This window comes from Cervus canadensis, chromosome 24 (genome assembly GCF_019320065.1).
Source record: "Cervus canadensis isolate Bull #8, Minnesota chromosome 24, ASM1932006v1, whole genome shotgun sequence".
NCBI lineage: Eukaryota > Metazoa > Chordata > Mammalia > Artiodactyla > Cervidae > Cervus > Cervus canadensis.
Window position 1 is genome coordinate 1,841,085 of NC_057409.1, and position 22,241 is coordinate 1,863,325.

General features: G+C 56.9%; 1 protein-coding gene across 1 annotated transcript in view; it reads left to right on the forward strand.

The window, feature by feature from the left end:
- Positions 1–19,080, forward strand: part of IGSF21 (immunoglobin superfamily member 21) — a 270,374-nt gene extending 251,294 nt beyond the window's left edge. Inside the window, exons 5-10 of the mRNA XM_043445770.1 lie at positions 3,428–3,543; positions 6,607–7,081; positions 17,047–17,132; positions 17,488–17,680; positions 18,091–18,129; positions 18,858–19,080. Of these exons, the coding sequence (XP_043301705.1) occupies positions 3,428–3,543; positions 6,607–7,081; positions 17,047–17,132; positions 17,488–17,680; positions 18,091–18,129; positions 18,858–18,931 (983 nt within the window). The 3' untranslated portion in view covers positions 18,932–19,080. The remainder of the gene's footprint in view (positions 1–3,427; positions 3,544–6,606; positions 7,082–17,046; positions 17,133–17,487; positions 17,681–18,090; positions 18,130–18,857) is intronic.
- The last annotated feature ends 3,161 nt before the right edge of the window (positions 19,081–22,241 follow it).

A 22,241-nucleotide genomic window follows, 5' to 3' on the forward strand; every position in this document is an offset into this window, starting at 1 on the left:
TGCCCGAGGTCACACAGCTGGGAAGTGGTACAGCTGGTCACTGAACCCTGGGTAGTGTGATCCAGGGGCTTTCCAGTGGCACTCATTAGTGGTAAAGACCCCGCCTGCCCATGCAGGAGACATAAGAGATGTGGGTTTGATCCCTGGGTCAGGAAGATCCCCTGGAGGAGGGCATGGCAACCCACTCCAGTATTCTCGCCTGGAGAATCCCAGGGACAGAGGAGCCTGGCGGGGCTATGGTCCGTAGGGTTGCCAAGAGTCAGACACAACTGAATCGACTTAGCGTGCAGACACGCAGGGTGATTTAGGGTCTATACTCTTAACTATTGTCCTATACTCCCTCTTTCATAATCGTGATACAAACGATAATAGTTCAAATTGCTAAACTGTACTGCGGGCTTACTATATGCTGGGCACCTTGTAAGCATCATCCCATTTACTCCCCAAAGCCCTCCCATAAGGAAGCTTCTAGGTGTCTGATTACCATTTGCTCAGCGAAAGAAGGAATGAGTGATTTTTAAAGGTGCCCCCTGCCTAGTTCCGAGCCTCTAGGATTCCTGGAGGGTACACTTATCCCCACATACAGACCACCATGAGCAGGGCCAGAGACGTATGCTGGCTGGTTGTGGGCTGGTTAGCCACTCAGTCGTGTCCGACCCTCTTATGGCCCCAGGGACTGTAGCCCGCCAGCCTCCTCTGTTCACGGGATTCCCCAGATAAGAACACTGGAGTGCCATTTCCTCCTCCAGGGGATCTTCCTGACCCAGGGGTCAAAAGCGTCACTCCTGCCTTGCAGGTGGATTCTTTATCATCTGAGCTATCGGAGAAGCCCCACCAGAGAATTTTGCGAAGCTCTAATCGACATGGTCCCTTGATCTCTGGGGCACCTGAGTTAAGCAGAGCAACCCACAGGAGCAGTTCCCCCAGGGATCTCAATTAAAGGTCTGCTTGAGAACTGAGATGTGTCAGGTAAATGATCATCAGCAATGGCTAAAATGTGCACTTAGGGCTAAAGGTGCCAATAGACACAAGCTGTTTTCTTCTTTCCAAAGATGGAGGTGGTGCGGTTTCACGTGGTGTTGGAGCCCTGGGGTTTGGGAGTTTCAGTTTCAAATCTAAACTCTGTGAGCCCCAGAAAGTCACTTCACCCCTTAAGTTTCCCCATTGGTAAGACAGGAATAAATAATTGCTTTCTGTAGACTCATGGTGAGGCTTAAGTGAGTTAACACACGTTAAGGGCTTAGGACAGCTCCTGGCTCCTAACTTTTGGCCACGGTTGGTTCTTGCCGTGGAATCCAGGCTTTCAGTGAGTTCTAGAAAAGTCAGATTGCAGACCCTGACGTGTGGATAATTGAAACATTCTGGTGTATCTCTCCCCTCTCGGAGTCCCTACCCCACTTCCCATCTGCTTCCTACCATCTCCCACTGAATTACAATTCTCCATCCATTGTTCTCCCATTGTTTCGTTTGTTCTGCTTCCCTTGCGACGGCACATGGTGGCTGTCTGAGTGAATGAATGGCTCATACCTGGCTTTGTCTCACTAGACCTTAAAATAGAGTTGCCAGGCGCCTGTCGCCCCCGCCCGATTGTGAGCTTCTCGAAGTGCCGTATCCATTTCATCACTGAGCGCCTACCGCGAGCATCTGGCACCGTGCCCGGCACCTAGTAGGTGTCAGGAAACAGTCGTCGGATTTAATTAAACTTAACTGGAGTGAAAACCCCTTGCAGGAAAGAAACACTCACCCCTCTTCATTCTCTCTGCACCCCCCGCTGCACTTGACCCAAGGCTACAAGAAGCCAGGGCTGACAGCCTTCCCTAAGCGAAGGCCGACATTTCCAGCCCCTGTCCTGCGGATGACAAGGAGGTGGGAGAAACGAGCTGCAGGAATCCTATAACCAGCGCACTTCTAGCATGCGCTAAGCTGTTTCATAGCGATTTGCTGGTTCATCTTTCGAATATGTCTGCCAAGGATTAGTCCCATTTAGCAAATCGGGAAGCTGAGGCTCACAGTTTCGGTAATTTGCCCAAGGATGAAATGGAGGTGGTGGTGACCTCACTGAAATGCTGGTTCCATGTCTGAAATCTCAATGCTGCACGGTGCCCGGGGGCACAGGCTTTGGCAAACCAGCCCGTGGTGGGTAGTGAGAACAGAGCAGAGCGCTGGCGGGTGGCGGGACCAACCAGAATAAGCCAGCTTTAGGGGGAAAGGAAGAAAAGAGGGCAGACCACTGGCTTCAAATCTCGCTCAGTCATCAGCTCTCGCTCCGCGGCCATCCTCCCGCTCCGCGGTCCCCCGGGGTCTAAGCTACCCATCTCTCCGCTTAAACAGTACCCTGTGTTTCCAGTCTCTTCAAAATGCAACTCAGGTCATGTCGCTGCTCTTGTTTGAAGCTTTCAATGACTCCCTACTGCTCTCAGGACAAAGAAAAACTCACAACCAGCGCTGGGCTGGTAAACCTGCTCTGTGGGGGGCCGGGCTGGGGGCAGGGGAAGGCAATAAACAAGCAGCCCTGATTTGCAGTGGTGGCTGATTTCCACGGTGTAAGGATGCCCACCGGGCCATCTGTTTCAGTCCAGCAGCGGTTTAAGAACTGGTTCACAATTCCCGGCCAGTCACAGTCAGCTCTCAGGAGCTGGCGGGAACCGGCCCCCGCAGGCCAGTGTGAGCGGCGACCGCTGCCCGGGCTCCGGGCGTCTCTCCAGCCCCACGGGGCACCTCATCCCCCACCTCGCCCCCCCACCACCACACCCTGCCTCCCACACTCCCCCCGCCCCAGCCAGCTGCCACGAGGCTTTTGCACATGCTGTTCCCTCCACCCGCCACACTTGTCCTCTGCCTACTGCCGCTTCCTCAGATCACAGCACAGGGTCGCTTCCTCAGGCCTGGGGGGTCCCTTCACGCTTGGTTCCACCGGGTATCTGATGCCCTGAGCACAGTGGACCATGGTGATCTCTGTACTCCTGGTTATCTTCCCTGCCAGGCTGTAAGCCCCAGGTGGCAGGGCCCTCGTTTATATGCCCAGCAGGGACGTCCTTGTCACGGCAGTTGATGCCAGGGGCACCCCTGGAATTGTGCAGCATTTGTCCTCTGCCATAGCAGCCCTGTTGAGCTTCCCTGGGGGCTCAGCTGGTAAAGAAGCCGCCTGCAATGCGGGAGACCTGGGTTCCATCCCTGGGTTGGGAAGATGCCCTGGAGAAGGGAAGGACAACGCCCTTTAGTATTCCGGTCTACTGAATCCGATGGGCAGAGGAGCCCGGCAGGCTACAGTCCAGGGGGTCACAAAGAGTCGGACACGACTGAACGACCTCCCCTCTCACACATCTCCCCGCTCCCAGCACAGGACCTGGCCCGTCCGAGGGCATCGGTGAACTCTCTCTGAACCTTCCAGTGAAGCCCTGCTCTCCTTGTGCTTCTCTTTGGGCAGCCCCGCCCACCTCCATTGAGGTGGTGGCCGCTGACACCCCGGCCCCCTTCAGCCGCTACCAAGCCCGGAACTTCACGCTGGTCTGCATCGTGTCGGGAGGGAAGCCGGCGCCCACGGTGAGTACCGCCGTGGCCGCCCCGGCTGCGTCCCCTCCCGCGTGGCTTGCCCAGGGGCCCGTGTCGGCACGGAGCCCTCTGCAGAGCGAGCGTGCTCTGTGCGCCGTCCGCCTGGTCCCACCCTGCCCACGCAGCTGGCCCGCCCGGATGTCCATGGGTCTCTTGCCTCCTGGTGAGCTGAGGAGGACCCCACGTCTCCCAGACCCTGCAGTCCCTGAGCTGCAGTGAGGGTGGTCTTCAGGGGGTCCCAGCTTCAAGCATACTCCTATCCCAGCGATTGAACAGGGCGGAGGCAGATGAGGCCCCAGAAGGGAAGCGAAGTGGAGAGAGGCCCCCACCGTGTCCTGGACAGAGCCGGGACTCGAGGTCATGCCCTCCAGCTCCAAGCCCACTGCGGAGGGCGGGAAGGAGGCGCGAGGGAGGGAAGGGAGAGGAAAGGGGGGAGAAAGGAAACGGGGGCTCTCTGTTTTGGCACCAGCTCCTTATTAGACCCACCCCACCCACTCTGGGGGGCTTCCCTGCTGGCTCAGCGGTGAGGAGCCCACCTGCAATACAGGAGATGCAGGCTCCATCCCTGTATCGGGAAGAGACCCTGGAGGAGGGCACGGCAACCCCCTCCAGTGTTCTTGCCTGGAGACTTCCTTGGACAGAGGAACCCTGCTGGGCTATAGTCCACTGGGGTCGCAAGAGTCGGACACGGCTGAGCGACTAAACCGTCACCGCTGACCACCCTGAGGTCTGTTGGTGTGGCTTCTGAGTTATTATCGTAGCAGCTTGAAGGGGTCGGGGGGAGGGGAGGGCCTGAGAGCATCCGGGGAGCTGGGTTCCAGCCCCTGACGTCACATGTGCCAAGTGACCCTGAGCAGGGATGCCTCCCTCTGCTTCTCAGGCTTTTTGAGCAGGTTTGGGGTGTGGACAGTATTACAGCTTTGCAGCTTTTTTAGAAGCAGCAGGACTGTTTCATCTAAATGATTATGTGTGGAAGCCCCGTGGAGAAGATCTTTAGAAGGGAAGGGAGGGCAACTTGCCCCAATGGGTCCCTGAGGCTCGTCTGTGGGACGCTTAGGGCTCGCTGCAAACTCCCCTGACGGCTCAGCTGGTAAAGAATCCACCTGCAATGCAGGAGTCACAGGGGACGTGGCTTTGATCCGTGTTGGGGAGATCCCCTGGAGGAGGGCACGGCAACCCACTCCTTATTCTTGCCCGGAGAGTCCCCACAGACAGAGGAGCCTGGCGGGCTGCCGTCCACGGGGTCACAGAGTTGGCCACGACTGAGCGTAGAGTGGGGCCACGGGCAGGAGCGTAGAGTTCCAGGTGGGGAGGCGGTTCTCCTTCCAGACCCTCGACTGTCTCACCGGGAGGACCCGTGGGGGTGATCTTGGGGCCTGGGCCAGTTCACCCCAGGCCGTGGCCCAGGGAGACCCAGCTGCCCAGGACGGGACAGGAGTAATCAGGTGTGAAGAGAACGGGAACAGGGCAATCAGCAGGTGCGCAGGGCAAGCGGGCCGCGGAGGGGTGCAGAGCGCGCCTGCAGTAAGGGCCTGCCCCCTGACCGTACAGCCCCAAGGACACAGACCCAAGCAGCCTCCAAGTAGCAACCGGTGAGGGCAGGACACGGCCCCAAGGTTTCCCCTTTGGAGCCCATGAGGAGGGCTGGCCTCCCTACAGTGAGACAAGCTGGTCTTTTTCCCCAAAGAAAAACTCCTTTTTCGCTCAGCACACACACACACACACAAATTCTACTCACAGTCCCAAGGCTGCCGGAAGCCCTCCCCCTGCCCCCCACCCCCGCCCCAGCCCGCTGGCTCCTACCATTTAAGACACAGCAATACTAAATTCAAATATATACGAGATCCTCATCTCCCCGCATTCCAGGCACCTTATGTTTGGCTGGGACGTCAGAACTTGAAAGAATTCTTTGATATAAATTACAAACCTGCTTTTGAAGCACTTTTCAAAAAAAAAGGGAAAGAAAGAAAAACCCCAAAGCAGGCTATTATGTGCATAAGAGATTCTTCGTCGGAGCTATAAACGCTGACAGTCTCTGCGCGCCCCGCATTTCGTGCACCCTCCCACACCCTCCTCCCCGCGGCCTCCATCTCCCTTTCCCCACCAGCATCAGCGTCCCCAGAGCTGTTGCCTGGCCTCCCCTCTCCCTGTCTCCCATCGATTTATTTATCTGATTTATTAAAAAAGAAATACACCCAATCCCCACAGGCCTCTGGGCGTATGTACCAAAATAAAAAGACAGCAAATTAAATTAAATGCTGCCTCTCAAAACTCGAAGTCCCTATTAGCAGAGAAAGCGAGAAGATGCCGGCTTTCACCCCATCCTGCACCTAGCGCCCTCCCACACACACAGCTGTTTCCTGCCTTCCATCTCTAACACCGCCAAGATGTGCGCACGCACGCACACGCGCACACACACCCCTCCTCCGCCTTCTGACTTCTCATCTACTCTCTGGTGCTCCCCTCCTCCTTGCCCCGCTCTCTCCAGGTGGGCAGGGACCACCCCCTTGCAGCCTGGGGTTGGGGGAGGGCTGCCAGGGCTGTGTCCAGGGTCTTGTTTTTGCACACTGTTTCTGAGCATCCAAGGAAGTAGGTGTTCGTATTCCCTCTGTGGGCATGCGTGCTAAGTTGCTTCAGACCCTGTGCGACCCCATGGACCATAGCCCGCCAGGCTCCTCCATCCATAGAATTCTCCAGAAAAGAATACTGGAGTGGGTTGCCATGTCCTCCTCCAGGGGATCTTCCAGACCCAGGGCTTGAACCTGTGTCTCCTGTGACTCCTGCATTGCAGGTGGATTCTCGGCCGCTGAGCCACCGGGGAAGCCCCAGTATTCCAAGTAAGGAAACTGAGGCTCAGAGAAGCTCATAGGCTCAGCCTCTGCCACCAGAGCCTGCGTGTCCCCGTTGACCCGAGTTGCCTCAGAGCACTAGGGGTCCATCCAGAAGGCTACGAGGAGCAGGAGGGACCTCCTGCGGCCAGTTCCTCTGAGAGCCCCTTGGGAGGTCCCGGTTGCTGGCGCCAAATCTTTCCGCCCACCCTCCTTGCGATTTCAGGTTTATTTCAAGCGAGACGGGGAACCCATCGATGCAGTGCCCCTGTCGGAGCCGCCGGCGGCCAGCTCTGGTCCCCTGCAGGACAGCAGGCCCTTCCGCAGCCTCCTGCACCGTGACCTTGACGACACCAAGATGCAGAGGTCGCTGTCCCTGCTGGACGCTGAGAACCGGGGCGGGCGTCCCTCCACGGAGCGCCCCTCCCGCAGCCTGACCCCGGACCCCAGCAGCATCATCCAGCCGACCACCGAGAACATCCCCGAGACGGTGGTGAGCCGCGAGTTCCCCCACTGGGTGCACGGCTCCGAGCCCGTCTACTTCCTGCGGCACAGCCACAGCCCGGGCGGCGACGGCACGGTGGAGGTGCGCGCCCTGCTCACCTGGACGCTCAACCCACAGACCGACAACGAGGCCCTCTTCAGCTGCGAGGTCAAGCATCCGGCGCTGTCGATGCCCATGCAGGCCGAAGTCACGCTGGGTGAGGCCCGCTGGGAGCCCCTCTGCAGCTCCCCGCTCCCTGCAGAGCTGGGCGGTGGGGAGCCTTGGACCCGGAGACGGGGAGAAGATGGAGCAAGCTGGGGTTCGGATCGGGCACGGAGGTCAGGGTCAGGCTCTTTGGGAGGTTTGCTGAGCTGGGTTGGAGGACATGGGAGGCAATGGGGAGGTCTGGGGAGTCTGGTCCAACACGATCAGGAATATGGAAGTCTCGGAAGTTTGCTAGATCAGTGTCAGAAACACGGGAGGTTTCCAAGGTTGAAGATGGGTGGAACGTGCCAGTCCCAAGGAAGTTTGCTGCGTGAGTGGGACTCGTAAGACAGGGTTGCTGAGTCAGGTCAGGGAAAGATGAGGACACGGAGGTGACGGGGGCGTTTCTCAACTGAATAAGAGACCCACGAGCCCAGGGAAGAGTCACTAGGCACGGATCGTGAGCGTGGCAGGTCGGAAGCTGGTCGGATCGGGGTCAGGACTACCAGCAGTTATGGAAGCTTGGCCAGCACGGGGTGAGAGGAACGTACCGGATGTGGGAGGGCACCGCCCTGGCTGAGCACCATGGAAACCCTGCCACCTGCAGGGATATGGGAAGTGGCTCAACCAGGGAACTGGATGCCCAGGGTCAGCTCAGCCTGAGAATCCAGTCCCCAACCAGGACCTGCTTCCTCTTCCTGCAAAGCACCAACTCAGCCTGTTCCCAGAGCAGCTCCCTATGATCTGACCCGTGTCCCTTTATCCGTCTCCCAGCTGAGTAGAGGCAGGGAGAAGGGACATGTGGAATCTTCTCTAGACCTATGGGACTCTTCGAGCCAGCGTTTGTATTAACTGGGGTGGGGTAGGGCAGGGAGATGGCCTCAGTGACCCTGTACTGGTCCCCTCTGCCCGCAACACTCTGGACCTTGACTTTCAGCACCCGGCAGCTCAGCTCATAGCCAAGGTGCCTGGGCTTGTCCCTGCAGCTCCCCCAGGGGTGAGCAGTTGCCTGGAAACATCCGCAGCCCCCAGCCCAGACTGCCCCCCCCACGACCAAGGACAGAGAACAGTGACTGATGACGGCTGAGACCCCAGCGGCGGGGGGCGTCCAAAGGGCATCTCTGTTTTCAGCTAGCCCACCAGAAAACCCAGCACCAACTCTGCACCAGACACCAAGAGAAAGGATTTCATGTACATATACACCTAATATGTGCCAGGAACATATGCCAGGGTCCTCTCACTCACTCTTCACAAGCGGTTTACCATGCAGCCCCATTTTACAGGTGAGCAAAACTGAGCCTCACTTTGGTGGGATCCCTTCCTTTGAGTCACCAACTTACAAGCAGCAGAGCTGGAATTTCCAGACATTCTGTTGGTGCCTTCTCCACGTCCCCCCACGCCAGCCACTGAACCTACCAGCCCCAGGATGGGACACACTTGCTGGCTGTGGGTTAGTTCTCTGAGGACCCATGAAAAGGTCTCTTTGATTCCCAGAGGCCGCTGGCCCACACAGAAAATGATCATAAGGGCTAACTAGCATTTACTGAACACCTACCGTATACCACAGACCATCGCTTTCCTCGTAGGAACCCAGCGGATACCCTGACTGTTAACCCTCACCGTCACTCAATGAGGTTAGGGCTAGCAGTGTCTCACAGCACAGAGGAGGCACCTGAGACCCGGGGAGGTGAAGTACGTTGTCTGCGGTGAGTAGGGCAGGGGTCCAAGGGCTCCAGCGTGGCTCGGTTTTGCCCCTAGCCGCCACTCGCTGAGCTGCTTCGGGGCATCTGCTGTCACGGCGCCTGCCCCGTGGGTACATTTGCTCATCACACCAGGGAAACTCGGCGAGCACCCCCTGTGGGCAGGCCCTGTGTTGGGCGCCAGGGTCGCTCCCACGCAGAGCGTGCCCAGACCCCTCTCCCAGCCTCCCCACTTTGCCAGGCAGCCCCGCCCCCCGTTTCTCTGGACCCTCCATCCTTCCCAGAGTGCTTCCTTGCATTTGAGCCTTCCTGTCCGCGGGATACAGTCTACTTCCAGGCTGGGAGTCAGAGCAGCCTCAACCGCTCATCAGGAGGCTTGATCTGTGAAGGCCACCCCTGGCCTCTCTCGCCGAAGCCTTGGCTCCCCACGAGAGGGCTCCCTGCCCCCACCCCACCCCAGAGAATGAGGAAGATGAGAGCAGATGAGGCTTCTGAGCAGCTGGAATGGGGAGCTTGCAGTTCCCCGCTCCCTGGGATGGAGCGGCGCTGAGCCGTCTTCCCGACGCCCGTCCCAAGCCATGTTAGAGCGCTTGCCTGCCCGGCCCTAGGTTCCAGACGGTTCCTCCCTCCAAGTGGAGCCACCTTGACACGCACCCCCAGTCGTCCTCACCAGAGCAAGAGAAAGGCCCTCTCACAGGCCGTGAGTGGACACGACGGACACGTGTGTGTCCACAGGGGACAGGGGACCCAGCAGGGCCACCCAGGGGAAGGGACCCTCAGGCTGGCTTCCTGTCTCATCTCAACTATGGTCAGCTGGGAGGGTCTCAGGCTTCTTAGGACTCTGAGCCTCGTTTTCTGACCTGCTGAGTGGGGGAAGCGATTGTAACCTCGTGTACGTGTGGGGTGCACCCTGGAGCCAGGCTCTGTTCCAGATGCTTTCCCCACAAGATCTCCTTGCAGGGACCCTAAGAGGCAGCTGAGAGATGCCATCAATATCCCTATTTTATAAGTGAGGGGACCCAGGCTTAGAGCAGTTCTCCTTGGGCCACCCAGCCAGGTCTGACCCCAGAGCCCATGCTCTTAACCACTGCCCCCTGCTGCTCACCGGTGGGGCTGAGGTGAGGAGCCAGGGAGCCAGTGGCTTTGGCCAGGACGGTGGTGTGAGCCGGGGGGTCCTGAGTGAGGGTCTGCATGTCACACCGTCAAGGCACCCTGCCCTCTGGCCATGCGGTGAGAAAGCGCGCCGCAGGAGGTGAGCTCAGGGCACACGTTCCCATCACCTGCTCAGGGCTCCAAAGGTCAGGCGAGCGAGGGTGGGGCGCGCCTCCCGTGTTTCCCTTTGTGTGTGTGTGTGCGCGTGCCAAGTTGCCTCAATCGTGTCCGACTGTGACCTATGGACTCTAGGTATTCCCCCTGCCAGGATGCCCCTCAGCTCAGATGCCACTGCCCCAAGAAGACAGATGCCTGGTGGTCCTAGAGCCCGTGTCAGCAGACGGCAACTACCTTCTTCCCATTGATCGAACTGGAACGCCTGGAGTCACCCACTTTCCCCCACTTTTCTCCTGCCCCACAGCTGAGCCATCCTTGAAAGTGAAAGTCACTCCGTCGTGTCCGACTCTTTGCGACCCTCATGGATTATACAGTCCATGGAATTCTCCAGGCCAGAATACTGGAGTGGGAAGCCTATCCCTTCTCCAGCGGATCTTCCCGACCCCGGGACTGAACCGGGGTCGCCTGCACTGCGGGTGGCTCCTTCACCGAGCGCCCGGGCAGCTCCGCCTCAGCATCTGTCCCACCACCACCTGCCTCGGGGTCTCCTCTCCAGCCTCCCAGTCTAAGCACCGGCAGCTCACGCTGGGTCAACGCAGCAGCCCCGAACTGGCCTTCCTGCTCCTGCTCCTGTCCTTTTCTACTCTCCACCCTGGCTGATCTAAAACATAAATCCACGTACACACCCACCCCAAACCCTACGGCGGTAGACAGATTGATAGAACAAAGACACTCCAGAAATAGACCCACATACAGTCAATGGATTTTTGAGAAAGGTTTCCCCCCACCCAGGCTGTTCAGTGGGAAGACAGAACTCTTCTTAACACATGGGCCTGGAACTACTGGATACATTTAAGGAAAAAATGAACCTGACCCCTACCTTGCATACACACAATTAATCTGAGATGAGTCACAGACCCAAACGTAAAACCCAGCATCATAAAAACTTCTAGGGCAAAACACAGGAATATATCTTTGTGACACTGAGGTGGGCAAGGATTTCTTACAAAGGTCACAAAAAGTACTAAATGCAAATTTGAAAATTGGTGAATTGGACTTAATCAAAATTCAAACCTTCTGGTCCTCTGAAGACACTTTTAAGAAAATGAAATGGGGTGAGATGAAAAAGCAAACTACAAACCGAGAGAAAATACTCCCGAGACATATATGGTGAGGGATCTGTATCCTGAACATACAAAGGACCACTGCAGATCAATAACGACACACTTCTAAAGAGAGGATATACAGATGGCCAATCCGCATATAAAAGGTATATAAATAACATCATTAAGGACATAAAGACTAAAACCTAAGTGAGATACCGCTTCACAACGACTAAAATGCCTGCAACAGAAAGATGGACATCACCAGATGTTGGCAAGGACTGGAATAATAAGAGCCTTCATACGGGGCGGGGTGTGTGAAACAGCAAACTGCTAGTTTCTTACAAAGATAAGAATACTCCTCTCTACCCTATGACCCAGCAATTTCACTCATAAATACTTACCCAAGAAAAATGAAAACAGACGTCCACGAAGACTGGGGGCTTCCCAGGCGGTGCGGGTGGTGAAGAATCCACACGCCAGTGCAGGACTTGCAGGAGACGTGGGTGTGACCCCCGGGTGGAAGATCCCATGGAGGGTTAAACGGCAGCCCACTCCAGCATTCTGGCCTGGAGAATCCCACGGACGGAAGGCTACAGTCCATGGGGGCTCAAAGAGTCACCCACGACTAAACACACACAAAGCCTTGGATGTTCACAGCAGCTTTACCCATAACAACAGCAAAAACTGTAAAAGAAAGAAAAACATGCAACTAGGAAAACGGATGATGAAAGCTGTGACACCTTCATATAACAAATCACTTCTCATGCATACAGAAGAATAACTCCTAATAGGCCAACAACATGCACGACGCTCAGAAACGCCGTGCTGAGTGCAGACGGACAGCAGAGCACACACAGCCCGGCTCCACTCACACGGACCGCTGGGACGTGAACCAACCTCTGAGCGCGGACAGCAGAGCGGCGTTCACCTGTGGGCCGTGGAAACTGACTGGGAGGAAGTCTCAGGGGACCTTGAGGGGGATGGGAACGTTCTCAAATTTGACTGGGAGAGTGCTTACACAGCTGTTCACGTTTAGTAGGGTTTGTCAAATAGTGTTCTTAAGAACAGCGCATTTCCCTTCTGTGAGCTTCATCACAATTTAAGAATACATGAAAGCCAAACAAAGCAACCCAAAACAGACTGCCTCGCGTGTAGACCTGCACCCCACGGAGCTCATCCTTCACGCTCTCCTCTGCTCCATCTGCTCCAGCCACAGGGTTCTGCTCATCCTTCCTCGAACACGCCCAGCTCAGGCCCACCGCCATGACTTTGCACTGTCCTTCCTTTCTGCCTGGAATAGCCTGACCCCAGATAACCTCAATCCCTCCTCCATTCAGGCCCCTGCTCACATTTTCTACCCAAAGGCTCTTCACCTGAACACTCTTTCCCGCCTCCTCTTGCCCACCGCCCCCCTCCTTGAACTCCTTCCCTGGCTTTGTTTGCTGGCATTGCGTTTATCTCCATCTGCAAGTGTATGAGAGGCTTCCCAGGTGGCTCAGTGGTAAAAAGAATCCGCTTACCAGTGCAAGGAGATGCAAGAGATGAGGGGGGATCATCCTTGGGTAGAGAAGATCCCCTGGCGCAGGAAATGGCCACCCACTCCAGTGTTCTTGCCTGGAGAATCCCATGGACAGAGGAGCCTGGCGGGCTACAGTCCATAGGGTTGCAAAGAGACAGACATGACTGAGTGTGCACAAACACAAGTATGTGATATATTTTCTTATTGCCTGGATCTTCCACTAGAATTTAAGTTGTATGCGGACAGGGTCTTATTCACATAGTACGGGGCTAAGTGAGGATTAAACAAGGCAGGGCATCTGAAGTGCTTACCGCAGTGACAGAGTAAGTACTCGGTAAATACAGGCCCCTCTGCTATTCATTACTGTGTCCCCAACACTGCCCGGCATAGTGGCCGATACAGGTCAGGTGTCCAATAAAGAGCTAGATACAGCGGATGAATGAATGAACGGGTGGGTGAGCGGATTAGCAGGTTTATGGGTAGGTATCTGAACAGATGATGGATGGATAAATGGATGCACAGGGGACATGGTGAAGGGATGAATAACATGATGAAGTGATGGGTGGATGGATGGATGGATAGAATGAGTGCTTGGAAGGATAGATGGGTGGATGGACGAATGGATAGAATGAATGCTTGGAAGGATGGAGGGATGGATGGATGAATAGAATGAATGCTTGGAAGGATGGATGAGTGAATGGATGGATGAATAGAATGAATGCTTGGACGGATGGATGGATAGAATGAATGCTTGGGAGGATGGACGGGTGGATGGATGGATGGATAAGTGGGCGGATGAGTAGGTGGGTGAGTGGGTAGATGACTGTCTTCGTGAAGACCCGAAATTCCCACAGTTGTAGGGCCTGGAAGAGCTCTTCCATGAGATTTCACAGGGCTATTCTCGCAGCACAACGCTGAGGGAGCGGAGAGAGACGTCATAAGATCAGGATCTTCCGTAAGCCCCTGAGCAGCCGCACACCATTTCACATTTCTGTCTCGTCTCTCCCCCTCACTGTCATTTTCAGAACAGTTTCTCAAAGAGTGGGATAGTGGCCTGTTCTCCCCATCTACAGGTGGGAAAACTGAGGCCCAACAAGTTGAACTGACTCATCAAAGTCACGTAACCAGAGACTGGAAGACAGGCCTCAATCCTGGGTCTCCAGACTCCCACTCTTTCCACATGTCCAGGAATTGAGGAGGGAAATCCCAGGGGCACAGAGCCTTCCCGCGGGTCCTTCCAGTGGCGAGTTCTAGGGGCAGGAGAGAGGGCCCAGGACCGGCCTGTCGGGAGCTGCTGAAGGGGCTCAGCGCGCAGTGGACGGGGTGGGTGGTGGCAGCTGGCCTCCCAGCAGCTCCTGCGGCAGGTCAGAGGGGCCGCCGGCCGCCAGGGCTCCCGCTGGCCGGCAGCTGCCAGGTCAGGCCTGGAGGTCTGAGGGCAGAGCAGGCCCCTCGCCTGCCCGCCCGGTGCCCCTCAGGGTTGGTTCCACAGGAGCTCAGGGCAGCAGGGGAGGGCCTGGCGGCCCACGTGCGGGCAGCTCCCCCTCCACCCTGGGCTCTGAGCGCCCCTCTAAAGACCGATGCACCCTCGGGTCCTGCTCCCACCACACCTTTGCCGTGTGACCTCCTGGGAGCCAGTTAGATAACCTGCAAAATGAGTCTCATGGCAACTTGCTCTGTAAGCATCAGGATGGGAAGGGGCGGGGGGGGGGGGGCAGACGGTCCTAGAACAGAGTCTAGTGCGTGTCAGGCGCCTGATAAACGTGAGCTCCCTCTCCTGGGGGCCAGGAGGCCCAGGCCGGCCTGAAGCGGGTGGGCAGGGCCTTTAGAAAAGCGGGCAGTTAGGACTCTGACCCAGGAGCTGTCTGCTCCTCCTGCTCACGTCTCCGGGACGGGGGCTCTTCTATGCCCCCTGCTGGCTGCAGCGGGACAGTGCCACCCACGCAGGACAAGAAGAGGAGACAGACCGTCCCCCGCAGAGCTCCTCGCCTGCAAAGGGACCTTGACAGCGCTTGAAAGTTCCCGAAAAAGGCAAGAAAGTGACTTGACTCCCCTAAGCCTTCATTGCCTCATGAGGACAACCGCGAGAGGTGGGAGATTTAAATGAGATCATGCATCCTGAGGTGCTTAACCGAGTGCCTGGCCCTCAGGATGTGCTGGACAAATGCCCTCACACCCACACCATCTCCCAGCACTCCTAACAGCCCAGCCCGGTGGGCGGGCAAGGGTTGCCGTGGCTGTTCCCATCCTGCATTTGGGAAGAGCCAGGGAAGGTTCTGGTCCAGGGGCGCACAGGGACTCCTCTCCCGCGTGGTGGACGCAGCGGTGGGAGCCGCCCCCGCCTGCCCCGTCCTTCCGTCCCCTGGCGTGGCCCCAGCTCTTCCCCCTGTGCGTCTCTCCGCCCCACGCGGCTCTTCAGATGTCTTGCTCATGATTTAATTAACAGTCCTTTGCTGTCATTCTCGGAGAATGAAATTGGCAGTGCCTGGGAGATCACTCACATCCGCCAGCTGCTCTGAGTTCTTCTCTGAGAGCTCTGACTGGGAAAGAGAGGTTTCAGGAGCTGGTGGGGCCGATGAGGAGATCCTGGGCCAGCCCCAGAGCCTGGGGACAAAGCTCTTCTCCTGCTGCCAGCCCTGGAGATGCTCGCAGAGAGTGGCACAGAGCGAGGCACTCCGACTTAAACCCCACCTCTCTCCCGGGCCCAGAAACCTGCGGGGTCTGGCCCAGTCCACACGCCCATGACCCCCGACCTTCAACCTCAGCGCCACGGCCTGGCTGTTCCCTCCAGCTGGAACCCTTTCCAGGAGCTTCCTCTCAGCTGACAGAGCAGCTCCTCGGAGGAGACCCTCAGACCCTGACTCCCCACTGGTCCGAGTCTCCATGATGCTGATAAGTTCTCGTTCACGTACTGACTTTCTGTCGAGTGTCTCCCCTACTAAAGTGTGAGCTCCGTGTCAGCAGGCGCACGCCTCCGTCACCACCGTGTCCCCAGCCCTGCCGTGCAGCTGGCTCAGTGATTCCTTGCTGGATGAACGAGTGAGTGATGGAAGGATCTGGCAGACAGAAGCTGGGTGTGGAAGTCACAGGAGGAGAAACTGGCCCTGTGGTGACCTTGGATAAACCCCTTCGTTACCCCTGGGCTATGGTTTTTCCAGTGGTCATGTACGGATGTGAGAGTTGGACTATAAAGAAACTGAGCGCCAAAGAATTGATGCTTTTGAACTGTGGTGTTGGAGAAGACACTCGAGAGTCCCTTGGACTGCAAGGAGATCCAACCAGTCCATCCTAAGGGAGATCAGTCCTGAATATTCACTGGAAGGACTGATGCTGAAGCTGAAGCTCCAATTCTTTGGCCACCTGATGCAAAGAGCTGACTCATTTGAAAAGACCCTGATGCAGGGAAAGATTGAAGGTGGGAGGAGAATGGGACGACAGAGGATGAGATGGTTGGATGGCATCACCGACGCAATGGACATGAGTTTTGAGTAAACTCCGGGAGTTGGTGATGGACGGGGAGGCCTGGCGTGCTGCAGTCCATAGGGTCGCAAAGAGTTGGACAAAACTGAGCGACTGAACTGAACTGAACTGAACTGAACCCCTGGGCTGCGGTTTCCCGATCTGAAACCTGAGATGATGAACCCAGTGATCTCTGTGGCTCTTCCTTCCCTGATATTCTATAGTCTCCCCTGGGGCATCATGTCTCCCAAGTTCAGAGTAGTTAAAAGGCTTGAAACTGATACCAGATGAGGAAGAGAATCAGGACACAGGCCAGGCCCAAGGAGGGAGACGGCTCCCCCCATATTTTGCTACCTTCCACTCACCTCCAACCCAGAGATTCCAGAAAAAAAAAACCGTGGGTCAGATTAACCTGGAAGACAGTGCTCTGGGGCAGGAATGATGAGACCCGACATTCGGCCCTGGTGCTTCCTCACTGTGTGACCTTTGGCAAGTTGCTTCCGCTCTCTGAGCCTCAGTTAACTCCACTGTACAGTGGGGACGACCTGGCAAGACCGCAGCTCACAGGCGTTTAGCGCACATACGAGCTGGCGTGTCTGGCAGCACTGGCTGCTGGAGCAGGTTCCTGCCTGTCTGTAGCTGAGTCATCTCCGGGCGGCACCTCCCCGGGGCATCCCCGACTCCCCTGTCCCCCAGGCGTCTCTGATCTGACCCCTCATCACACCGGCTTGCGATGGTCTTTTGCCCACACTGAGTGGACCCCACCAGGGCCGGGGTGTGTTCCGGGGGCCATGAAACCCCCAGCTCTCGGCCGGGGCTCGGGAACTGTGTGTGAGTGAGTGCAGTGGACGGGAGCCTTCTCTTCCGTTTCCCCGACCCTCCTTTCTTTGCTGAGTCCCCTCTGACCCGGCCTTCTCCTCCTTCACAGTCGCCCCCAAAGGACCCAAAATCATGATGACGCCCAGCAGAGCCCGGGTCGGGGACACCGTGAGGATTCTGGTCCACGGGTTTCAGGTCAGCCTCCCTCTGAGCACCTGAGAGGCGGGCGGGAGGTGGTCGGGGCCCAGCCTTAACCCCCTTCCCCTCCAGCACCGCCAGCAGGCCTGTCTCCTAACCTGTGTGACGGCAGAGTCAGCTTCCTCGAGGAACCGCACGGGGAGCGTGCATGGCTTTGCCCGCCCATCTGCAGCTCAGAGCACGCGTGGCACATGGCCTTGCCCTTCTTTTCAGCCCTGGAGTCCTCTTCTTCCCAAGGTTCCGGGCAGCCACTCCCAACCGTGGGATGAGAATGTGTTACCCGCGCCCCGCCAGGCCCTGCCTCTGGCCCCTTCCCGCTCTGTGACTCCGCCCTCCCTGCTCTGGCCAACAGAACGAGGTCTTCCCGGAGCCCATGTTCACGTGGACGCGGGTGGGGAGCCGCCTGCTGGACGGCAGCGCCGAGTTTGACGGGAAGGAGCTGGTGCTGGAGCGCGTGCCGGCCGAGCTCAACGGCTCCATGTACCGCTGCATGGCCCAGAACCCGCTGGGCTCCACCGACACGCACACCCGGCTCATCGTGTTTGGTAGGCTGTGCAGACCACGGGATCGGGAGGGCTACCCAGGGCCAGTGGGCTTGTCCCAAGGAGGTGGGAGCAGCAGGGGCCTGAGTTCCCCAAATTTGCCCCAAAGAGGCGCCCCGCGGTGAGGCCCTGGAGCGCTGCGGTTGAAACAAGAGCCGCTTTGGCGCTCAAGAGCCCTGGGTTCAAACCTCAGATTTCCCACTCGGTGACGGGGCAACTCTGGGCAAGCGGCTTCCCCTCCCTCAGTCTCGCCATCTGTAGAATGGGGCCAATACCTCCCAGCCCGCACAGGCCGTGCGCCCGCCCTGAGAGGCGTGGTGACGTGACGCTCAGCGGGTGCTGGATAAGGGGCCTCCTTTGCCGAGGTCTGAATGCCGTCCGTGCTCTAGTTCTCTTTCTGTTCTTCCCGACAGAAAACCCGAATATCCCAAGAGGAACAGAAGACTCCAATGGTAAGTCTCCAACCTCGGAGCTTCCAGCGTGAAAGCTCTGTTCCCCAAACGGTCCCTTTGCCTGCCCCTGCCCCTCCCCCAGGACTTAGGCACGTGATTGTCCTCCAGTTGGGCAGAGTCTGGGTCAAAGGTCAGGAGTGGGCACTAAAGCCATTAAGGGGGACCCAGTATCCCTAAGCAGCTGGCAGGGATCTCCACGGACCAGGTCTTTTCGGGAGCCCAGCTTCCATGACCCCAAGAAGATGTGTTCAACCCTGACCCTGGGGTTGTGGTCTGGGGCCCTTGACCACCTCGCAGGATGCTGGGCATGCAGACCAATGTCTCAGCTGGGCCCTTTATGCTGCCCCCATCCCCAGGCTGGCCCTGACCTGGAAACCACCCCATGGGGTCCGGATACCCCTCCCAGGCCGGCAGCCCTCCCCTCCCCACACTGAGCTGACCCCACATTTCACGATGCCTTCCCCCACACTCCTGGTCCCCACTGCAGGGACCTGGGGGCCCCCAGGGAGCCCAGCCTCCGCCCAGCAGGCCTGGGACAGGGAGGGGATCACGCGCAGTCAGCTGGGGCCGACGGCAGGGCTGGGGCTGGAATCCAGCGCGACCTAACGCTGAAGTGCAGACTCTCGTCTGGGGCCCTCCGGAGCTTCGTGGTCCCCAGGGCCCACCCCCCGCCCATGCCCCCGAGAGAGGCGGCGCGGGGCCCCTGCCCTGACGCTGCCCCCTCACAGGTTCCGCGTCTGGCCCCGCTGGCGTCCGGCTCACCCTGGTGCTCGCCCTGACAGTGGTCCTGGAGCTGACGTGAAGGCGCACCCTCCACTCCACCTGGCACTGGCGTCTCTGCGACCGGTTTTCCTTTCTTTTTTAAACTATTTCCAGTCTTGTTCTTAGTCTCTTTCTGTCCGTGTCTTGGCTCCTTCGGTCAGTTCAATTAATACACAACACTTTTCCCCACCTCCGTCTGTGGCTCTGAATTCTTCATGTTCTATTGCAGCAACGGGCACCTCCCGGCGTGCAGCCTTGGGACAGGCACTGGGGGGGCGGTGGCAGAGGGCATGCTCTTTCCCGGAGGAGGGGTGGAAGGGCAGCTCCTTGTCTCATCCAAGTCCAGGCGTGGGAGGTTGCCAGAGACTTTACTCAGGAAACCTGCGCTCCCTCAGGGCCAGGTGTAATAGTCAGCTCTTGCCACAATGATGCTGCCTAACAAAGCGACCTGAATCACAGAGGCATGAAATAGCAGAAACTAGTATCAATGTTCACGCTCAGGATGAAGTGGTTCGGCCGATCTGGTCTGGATTCTGGAGGAGGAAATGGAAACCCACGGCAGCATTCTTGCCTGGAAAACCCCATGGACAGAGGAGCCTGGTGGGCTACAGTCCATGGGGGCACAGAGTCAGACATGATCAGCACAGCACGGCAGTCTGGATTCAGCTGGGCAGCCCTGCTTCCGGCAAGAGGCCGTCTGGGCTGGATTCCAGGCTTGGGGTTGGACTCGGCTCTCCTCGCTGGGTGTCTGCTCTGGGGCGCGGGCTAAAGAGGTGGTGGCTGATCCTCTTGCGGTGGATCATCAAAGCTCAAGGCAAGAAATGCAAACCAGGCAAGTACGGTCAAGGCATCTGCCTATCGTGTCCACACTCTACAGCTGAAGTCAGTCACATGGCCGAGGCCAACGTCAATCAGGGTCACACGAAGTCAGCGGCAGAGGTTCCAGAACTTCTTACTCAACTACTAGACGGTTCCCCGTGACATTCGGCTATTGGAGGGAAGGCCTGAGTGTCTGGGGGAGGGTGGTGTCTCTGAGCCACGGCCCAGACTTGAGAGTCACTGAGGAGAGACCTGGAAGAGCGTGTTATTCAGCCAGGAGAAGCTGGGCTGCAGTAACACATTGACCCCAGAATTTTACTTGATTAACACAATAAAAATTTATTTGGGGCTCATGAAAACCCCAAGGCAGTTTGGGGAGTCCTCTGGAACACACAGCTTCCGGAATCTGCATGGCAGAGGAGAGGGCTGGAGGATGAGAACGGAGCATAGAGCGATACCCCCACAGAGACGTTCTTGTTCTTTTGTAAATTTTTTATAAACGTTTTATTTTGTCTTGGGGTATAGCCGATTAACAATGCTATGATAGTTTCCGGTGAACACTAAAGGGACTCAGACATACATACAAATGCATCCACGCACCCCCAGAGGCCCCCATCCATGCTGCCATAAGACACGCGCGGTACAGCAGGTCCTTGGTGGTTATCCATTTTAAATACAGCAGTGTGTCCACGTCCATCCCAAACCCCCTAAGTATCCCGTCCCCCTGGCAACCATAAGTTTGTTTTCTAAATCTGTGAGTCTCCTAAGATGCTCACAGTCTAATCCCAAGGACCTGTGAATATGTTACCTTATGTGACAAAAGGGATTTTGGCCAATGTGATTAACTGAAGGATCCTGAGGTGGGAAGATTGTCCTGGATTATCCAAGTGGGTCCAATCACAAGGGGTTCCTTATAAGGGGGAGACAAGAAAGCAGCAAGTAGGAGGACCTATGATGACAGAAGCAAGAGATTGTCGTGATGCCGGGAAGGGGCCGTGAGCCAAGGAATCCAGGCAACCTCGAAGCCGGAAAAGGCGAGGAAACACTCTCCCCTTGAGCCTCCGGAAGGAACCAGTTCCTCTGTCCACGGGATTTCCCAGGCAAGAATACTGGAGTGGGTTGCCATGTCCTTCTCCAGGGGATCTTCCTGACTCAGGGATGGAACCCACATCTCCTGCTCTGCAGGCAGATTCTTTACTGACTGAGCCACACGTGAAGCCCATAGGGGCACAGGCCACATCTATCACATCCCACGGACCTGGGGGAACTGGCCCTCTGTCACTTCCACTGCATTGCTGTTTTTTTGTTTTTGGCCAACATGAGCTATTAGATTCAAGGGATGGTGAAACCGATTCCACCTTTGGATGAGAATTGCAAAACCGTATGGCATAGTGTGTGGATGCTGGTCAGGAGGCAGAAGTAGGGCTGTGTTCACAGTCTCCATCAGCCCCACACTCTGAACTTGATATTTTAGCATCTTGGTTTCCCATCCACCACGTCACATACTCTCATTTCAACTGGGAAGCCCAAATGTCTCCTCATTTCTCTTTTAAAAGTGTGACAAGTAAATGATCCATTCACACAATACGTATTTGCCTGCCTGCATCTTGCGAGCAACAGTAAAGAAGTTGATTTTCAAGTGTTGAAAGGTCTCTCATACCCGTCAGCATCAACAACCAGGCCAGGTCAGTGGCAACAACCACACAGCGCCACCTGCCTCCTCAACCTACTTCCTTCTTCCCCAAAGCCCTGTTCTGTCTCGCACGGGCCCCCTGCCCCCGCTCCTGCTGCCGGCCAGCCAGCCTACCTAAGCCAGTGTTGCACAATGCTTTGCCTGTTTTCTGGAAGGAATAAAACAAGATTTGTTCCTTCTTTTTACCTTAATAGAGGGAAGCCCATGTAGGCATGAAATTGGAATCGCTTTGCCCTATTAACAGCTCTGGCGCTGGGTTCCATGGCCCCTAAAACGCATCAACATCTCAGCAGCAAGTGAATGAGCCAGATAAAGTGGGAGGGGACACGCCCAGAGAGAGTAATCTGGGAGGCCTGCCGTCTGCAGGGGACGGGGCAGCCATCTGCTCTGGGCTCTGAGTGTGAGGACACTAAGGCCTGAGCAGGCCGGAAACGGTGATCTGTCCGACCTAGGACTGCAAGGAGGCAAGGTGGGGCGGGTGACGTCAAGCCCAGCCTGACAGGGAGGCAGATCCTTCATTTACTTGTTTACCTGGTTACTCACTCATTTGATGGACTCTGAACACCCCTCTGGTCTGGCTGTACGCCAGGCAGGGGAAACACCAAGACAAGCTGGGCAGATCCTGCCAGAAAGAGCACCCAGTCTCTGCAGAACGACAGACTCCAGGGAAAGAGGAACTGAAATGCCACGTGACGAGTGTCAGAACAAAAACATGAAAGTGTGCAACAAGGTCACAGAAAGGGTGCAAGACTGTCCCGGCTGGGGAGGTCCGGGGGGGCTTCCAGGAGGTGGTGACCGGGCAGCCAGGTCTTCAAGGAGAGGAAGGAGCATCAGAGTC